This window comes from Cavia porcellus, unplaced genomic scaffold (assembly GCF_034190915.1).
Source record: "Cavia porcellus strain 051 isolate PalLab524CR breed Dunkin Hartley unplaced genomic scaffold, mCavPor4.1 scaffold_14, whole genome shotgun sequence".
Taxonomy (NCBI): Eukaryota; Metazoa; Chordata; class Mammalia; order Rodentia; family Caviidae; genus Cavia; species Cavia porcellus.
This window is the reverse complement of record NW_026947497.1, coordinates 17,748,983-17,756,352: the sequence shown is the minus strand read 5'-3', so window position 1 is coordinate 17,756,352 and position 7,370 is coordinate 17,748,983. Positions and strand designations below refer to the sequence as shown.

The window sequence follows — 7,370 nt, the reverse complement described above, 5'->3', positions numbered from 1 at the left end:
CAGCATAGCTGCCGGACACTCACAGCGGCCTGAAAAATCACATTCGGCCCCTGCCATCCACTTTCCACCTCCTTTCCTAGTTCCGTCCTTCCCATCAAGGGCGGAAGATGTCCCATGCCGTACAGCGCCAGGCATCCGGAAACAGCCCCGCAGTGCGCCTGCGCCGTCAAACCGCCGGAGGGGGAGGGCCGGAAGAAGGGAGGTGCCGGGGCTGCGGGGGGCGGGCCTTAGCGGTGGGCGCGCGTGCGCAAGGGGTCCGGCGGCGGCACGCTGCGTCGTTATTTTCGAACATTAGGCGCGCGAGTGCTTTGCGAGCCGGCGCTGTCTCTGTGCGTTGTCTCTGTGTGCATAGTGGGGTTGCGCCCAAGTGGGTCTTTGGGCCCAGCCATGACGCAGCAGCTCGCCCGGGAGCAGGGCATCACCTTGCGCGGCAGCGCCGAGATCGTGGCCGAGTTCTTTTGTAAGTCCTCCACGCAGGCCAGGGATGACCGAGCTCCGAGGCGCTGGTCTCAGGCTTCCGGCTCGCGGACCCCGCAGCGGGGACGGGTGGGTGCGCAAGCGGGCCCCTCTGCCGCCTCGCTTCAGTGGGAGCCAGGCCGGCCGCGCAGTGTGGGCTTAGCGTCAGGAGCTGCGACCTGGCGTCTCGCAGGCCTCTGTGTCCTCCCTGACGCCCCGCCTTTCAGAGTCTGCACACAGCGAATGGGCCCGGCGGGGTTGCGATTTGATCCAGACTCACTCCCCCTCCCTTGCGCGCGCCCTAAAGTAAAGCAACCCAGCTGCACCTTCTGACCCGAACTGCGGAAGAAAAGGAGGAAGGAGGGAGGTGTAGGGACGTGGGCCTCAGACCAGACCGTTGCTAATAGGGACACAGCTGCCTATTTGGACTTGGATTACAGCGAGGTGAAATTTTGCAGTAGCAGTTAATGCCATTTGACATTTTTCTTTGCCTGCAGCTTTAAGTGCAGAAGCTTCTTGGACAAGATTTTAAGACTTTTAGTGACACTTGGTACCTATTCTGCTTTCAGTAAGAAATGCAAACCCTTTTTTGAGCATTTACAGCTTTTTCGTTTCTTTTGCTTGCAGCATTTGGCATCAATAGCATTTTATATCAGCGTGGTATATATCCATCTGAGACTTTTACTCGAGTGCAGAAATACGGACTCACTTTGCTTGTAACTACTGATCCTGAGCTCATAAAATACCTCAATAATGTGGTGGAACAACTGAAAGGTATTTAACATTTTAACACTTTTGAATTTTACAGATTTTCTAGGATCCACATTTTACATTTTTTTGACATCTCAATTGGCCATTTTTAAACTCTTTACATACAAATATTAAAAAAAATCTCAGATACAGTAATTCTCAACTGAGAATAAAAATAGAAACCCTACATATCTCTGCTGCATTTTAAATGGGTTGAATGTTTTATGTTAAAAATCTTTTCTACATCATGTGCTATGTCTATCCTTGGTTTTGACTGACAGCTTTGTTTTGCCATATTTGACTTTATTATCTCCCCCCCCAAAAAAGTTATAAGAACTAAGGAGTAATAAAATCCAAAATGTGTAAATTTTGTTGTAAAAAAGAGAGGGAGGAAAAAAAAAAAAAGAGCTCTAACGGATATAACAGCAAGTGTGTTTAGGGGTGTTAAATAGCTGACTATATCAATGTTTTTGGATCATTGAACACAGCTGTTTGCAGTCTCTCTGTTTGAATGTCCACTTTGTATTCTTTGATACTGTGATTTGAGCAACTATTTCCAAGATGATAATATGTAATCTATTAACAGGTGATTTCTTACTGTTATTTTTTTTTTTTTGTAGTTCTGTATTATGTGTAACCTTACACCGCTTTGTTTTGTTTTGTGTTTTTCTCTTTTTCCTCTTAAATAAAATTTTTTAAAAAATCTTTTATATGGTTTAGCAACATAGTCACAATCAACCCCCTTATAAAGGAATTTTGCAGTAAATGTGCTAACGTGACAGGTTAAAGTTTTACATATTTGTGATGATGTTCCATTATCTGTTGAAGAAAATATTAAATGTGATTTATTTTTTGTAACTGGAGTATGAAGTCCTGTTTAGATTCAGATCAAGAAAACTTCAGTTCTTGTAGATCATTGCTGTCAGAATAGCAATATGAGGATGTGGAGATAGGCTTTCATTCTCACGTGTAAACAAACATCTCACTTTCCTAGAGTTGCATTCAGAATCCTGATCAGGATGAAATCACTTGAAGTCATTTGTCAGGCTGCACCCAGATGATTTGACCTGGGACATCCAGGCAGCTGTGGCTCTGGGTATCCATCTTAATTTGGTGGAAGGAAAGACTTCCAACAAAGGAGAAAGACTTGCCCAGGGGCTAGCTGTTTGGGTTGTCTCTGGTGACATTTCACTTCGTGTGTATCTCGATTTTGTTTAACTTATTTTTTATTTTAGTTAAAATAGAGGAATTGCTCTCCCTTAGAGTAAAATTATTCATTTTGTTTGAATCCTATATCCACCAGCCTTCAGAGGACTTTATCCTGTTTCTTCTGTTGTAGTTTTTACTTTGCTGATTTGATTTGCATTATTCCCATTGATGTCATCTCTCCAAATTACAATAAAAAAATCAAATTACTACCCACCCTAAATCTTTTTCAAATTGCTACTTAATCTCATTTTCAGGCTAATAAAAATTGTTGATATGTGTCATAACCACAGGCCCCACAGACTGTACATAATAGGTGGGCTATTTTTGTACTCCCATAAGCTAAGCACGTTTTTGTTACCTTTTCAGACACCTAGACTGTTTCCTGAATATGCTATCCCAATTCCAGCATTAATTTAAGTCTCATTCTGAAGCCCTTTTCTTTCTTTAAAATCTGCATGTGTCATCTTTTTTTTTTTACTTTTTTATTGGTACATGACCTCGGGCTTGCAAGGCAGGCACTTATGCCCTTGAGCTAAATCCCCAGCCCTGCATGTGTCATCTTTGATGTGTAAATAGCTTCACTAATAGCTTTTGTGTAGTTGGCTCACAAACTTGTATCTAACCCAAGTCTCTTATTCCATACCTGTGTATCTTTGTTAGCTTTATATGCTATTCCAGAGATACTTCATACTCAACATAGTAGAAACAAAATTTAAAATCATCTACAAAGTTGGCCCTCTTTCAATAAATAGCTTAATTGTCCAATGAGAAATACAAGTCATAAACTTGGAACCCCCCCCCCAACATGTAATATCTTCTGTGCCGTGTCTACTAGTTAATTCACCTCTTGCTTGGAATACTGATTAACTAAATTCCCTTTTTACACTCTAGTCTACTTTTCTCATGGTAGCCAAAATGATAGTTTTGAAATATAAGTGTAATTACATGATATCCTGCTTCAAACACAGTAATATCTTCTGCGTGTTTTGCGGGGGGTGCGTACCGAGAATCAAGTTCATGACCTTGCGTGCTTAGGCTGCTGAGCTCTATCTGCAGCCCCCTCTTCTCAGGTTTTTAAAGTGTGATGTCTTTAATTGGAGCCACATTGCTGTGGGCCGCCAGATAGCCCCATTTTGATGGAATCCTCTAACTCATTTTCTCTTTATTTATCGCACTTGTACTGGCCTACATTGAGTCCTCTGGTCACATTCTCGTCCTTTTTGATTATTGGGAGGCTACTTGATTCTGTTTTGGTGTATCTGATGCCATGCATCCTTAAAGCTAAAAGCAGTCTGTCTCTCACCTCCCAAAAATCACATTTTTCTCTCATTTTACTGTCTGTTTCTGTCTTCAAAGCAGATATCGTAATTTCAACGTGGCATAGTGGTTAGATTATTAGTACCCAACTGCTGTGCCCTTAAGGTGAAAGAAAGTGCCCTCTGTTTGTGACTGTCTAAAGCACCAGGTGTTACATGCCTGGCGATACTGAGAATTTAAAAACAAGTTAGATTATTAACACAGCAGTTGCCTTACATGTATGAGGAGATCTACAATAGCAGTGGTAGGAATTTGCTGAGGATGGGAAGTAGCACCTGAGAAGAGATTGGCTTTGTATTGCAGTGGACTGTAACTTTTCATTGTTATGTGTTGCAGATTGGCTATACAAGTGTTCAGTTCAGAAACTTGTGGTAGTCATCTCAAATATTGAAAGTGGTGAAGTCCTTGAAAGATGGCAGTTTGATATTGAGTGTGACAAGACTGCAAAAGATGACGTGTAAGTATGATTTAAAATATCCCATTTGGTGGTTTTGTTTTTATTTTTCTCCCAGAACTTGCTTTATTACTGCATGACTCCCCAAATAGTTTCATATATAGTTTATTTCTAAGGTGAGTTTTCTTCAGTTTCCTGTGGTAAATCCCTATGCTCGCTTTAATAAGTCATTACTTTGTATGGTTAGGATACTTTTAACATAATTGCCTATAGTTTGAGTGAAATGTGAACCTGAGGATTTATGGTGATGTATGCAAAGATATACATTTAGATATACCAGGTGGGCCATGTAATGAATTGTTCAGAGGCACTTTTAACTATAAGGGATGATCCTACATTGTGTTCAAATTTAAGTTGTAACTCTGCTCTACTTTGCTGAATGCCATGTACTACCTAAGACACTTCAATAAATAAAGATTCTACACTCCTTAGACAGGAACTGCCCATCATAATGTCATGTTTAGAGTTATCCGAGGCATGCTTCTCTGAAAACTCAGACTATTTCTTAGAATTAAATGTAGTTTGCTTCATAAGGGTTTGATCTTATTTATGAAAATTATAGCTTACAAAATAATAATGTTGTAAAAGTTAATGTGTTATTTAAGCCAACAGGAAATTAGATATTCAGGTATTGCTAAAAATGCCAAAATCATTATACCAATTAAATGTATTACTTAGTTTTAAGAGATACTGAAGTTTTCCTAAATTAAAGTAGTTTGCAAAGCCAGGAATGGTGGTGCACACCTATAATCCCAGCACTCCATAGGCTGAGACAGGAGGATTGCCAGGAGTTTGAGGCCAGCCTGTGCAACGTGGTAAGATCCTGTCTCAAGAATAAAGAAATACATACACAAATAAAGTAGTTGACAAATTTTCTAGCTATCTCATAGTGTCTAGACCTGATATTAAAACCAAAAGATAATTAGAGGGATAAATGAAATAATAAAAAATATACTTATGAAGATACAGGTCCTCAGCATGCTTTTATTCATTTTTTTAAAATCTCTTTATATGATTTATTTGATTTCAGAAGGATTTAAGTAACTTATTAAAACTTAAGATGAGTTAACTGATTTTTTTGTTTGTTTGCTTTTTGGATAGTGCTCCCAGAGAAAAGTCTCAGAAAGCTATCCAAGATGAAATCCGTTCCGTGATCAGACAGATCACAGCCACAGTGACATTTCTTCCATTATTAGAAGTCGCTTGTAAGTATTATGTGACATTTCTGTGACTTAAATTTACTGAGGAAAAGACTTAACCATTAGTGAAATATAGACGAGGGAAAGTATTATAAAAGTATAAAATACATAAAAGTATTTTCTAGACATGTAGTCTAGAAAATTTGGACATACTGAAAAGCAAAGAAAAAGTATACTATAACACCCACTATTAAATATTTTGATGTAGTGTTGTTCTTTTCACTACTTTTATTTTCCTTTCACTGTTTTGTTTTGTGTAATACAACTATAAATATCGTATCTTCCTTTTCCATCTGTGTTTTTTTGTGGAGGGGTAACCGGGGATCGAACTCAAGACCTCGTGTTCACCAGGCGGGTGCTTATGCTACTGAGCCAAATCCCCAGCCCTTCCTTTTCTATCTGAATTACTCCATTCAGCAAATATTTACCAGCTACCTACTATGTGCAAGATGCTTTTGTGGACACTGGAATACAGCAGTAACAGAACTAAGTTGTCAATTTTCTGGTGGCTTGTACTTACATTTTCTCATGTGATAATAAGCTCATTGTATTCTTAAAACCGTGCACATTTCATAAGCTAAGATAGACGAGTATAGGCGCTAGGGATGTAGCTGAGTGGCACAGCGCTTGCCTGGCAAGTGCAAGGTCCTGAATCTAATTCCTGGTACTCAAGAAAAGAAGAGTATAGTATTTTCTGCACTAAAATTTCCATTGATGAAGACAAATTATTGATTAGAAACCAGGCTAGATAATCTTTTCTAATAATGAGTGGTTCAGAATATGTCCCTATGAGAGAAACTGAGAGGGTAGTTTTATTTTCAAGTATGTTAATGATCTTTCCCCCAATTTAGGTTCTTTTGACCTCCTGATCTATACAGACAAAGATTTGGTTGTACCTGAAAAATGGGAAGAGTCGGGACCACAGTTCATCACCAATTCTGAGGAAGTCCGTCTTCGTTCATTTACTACCACAATCCACAAAGTAAATAGCATGGTGGCCTACAAAATTCCCGTCAATGACTGAGAACGAGATTAGGAAAGTAATGTAATGGAAAAAAATCTTCAAATGTGGTTTTCCTGAAACCTAGTCTGCTATGGTTGATGATTTATTTCATCGATTAATTTGTAGATGGGAAAAACCAACCTACTTTAATGAACTGTGTGTAATTGCTCCATTTTGGGAATGCCTGTTCAACTTTCGGTAGGGCTAACATAATGGACGCTCTACACATTGTTCACGAGGAACCAGCAGATTTTATCACCATTGTAGAGGGGATTCCTTTGGAGGTGGTAATTTTAGATGGAAAATCTTTTGCAATAAAGCAACTTAGCTAACTCATTTTAGCCAGACAAGCTGGATAGAGAGACATCTGAATATACAACAAGCAAACTCTGAAAATTTAGAACTTTGGTTTGGATCCTGAAAGTAATGAAGTATTGCTTTCATGGGACTTTTTGTCTTTTTATTGTATAGTTCCAAGATTAAAAAAAATTGTATTATTTGATTTGAATGTATATAACTTAAACCCATAAAGCAATGGATGTTTGTATTAAGTCCTGTATTATAAAACTCTTAAATTTTTTAAATGTATTTTAAAATCAAGCTTTCAATGACAGTGATGAAATAAAGTTGTATCTTTTATGCTTTAAATTTGTTTTAAAATATTTTGGTGTTTGTGTGATGTGAACACAAATACCAAAAATGGTAAATGGTTGAATAAGTTTAGTATAGCAAGGGATTTCTTATGCCTGTTGTGTTTGAGAGCCTACAATTACACAAACTTGCATAGTTATGAGTTACTTGAATCTACTTGGTAAGTTTTGATTATACTTTCTTGAGCTCATAACAGTAGATGTAAAATAACCATTGTAGAAATACACATGTCATTTGCTATTAGGTCATTTTAACAAATGTTGGGTTGTATTACCTTTGTGTACTCTTAGATTCACTGTCAGTCTAATTTTTCTTACATGTTTAAACACCA

The 7,370-nt window shown here is 38.6% G+C and overlaps 1 protein-coding gene across 1 annotated transcript; it reads left to right on the top strand.

Annotated features, from left to right (window-relative positions):
• Positions 1-235: 235 nt before the first annotated feature.
• On the top strand, positions 236-7,036 carry Mad2l1 (mitotic arrest deficient 2 like 1). Its single transcript, XM_003476923.5, has 5 exons — positions 236-460; positions 1,084-1,230; positions 4,069-4,189; positions 5,288-5,391; positions 6,237-7,036. The coding sequence occupies exons 1-5, from the start codon at positions 388-390 to the stop codon at positions 6,407-6,409; spliced, it is 618 nt and encodes a 205-aa protein (XP_003476971.1). The 5' UTR covers positions 236-387; the 3' UTR covers positions 6,410-7,036.
• The last annotated feature ends 334 nt before the right edge of the window (positions 7,037-7,370 follow it).

What these genes read in the sequence shown, in the direction of transcription:
- Mad2l1 (XM_003476923.5), top strand. Translation starts at nt 388, where the DNA reads ATGACGCAGCAGCTCGCCCGGGAGCAGGGCATCACCTTGCGCGGCAGC. An exon ending in GATCGTGGCCGAGTTCTTTT is followed by an intron (nt 461 to 1,083) that starts GTAAGTCCTCCA and finishes TTTTGCTTGCAG; the next exon opens with CATTTGGCATCAATAGCATT. An exon ending in TGTGGTGGAACAACTGAAAG is followed by an intron (nt 1,231 to 4,068) that starts GTATTTAACATT and finishes TATGTGTTGCAG; the next exon opens with ATTGGCTATACAAGTGTTCA.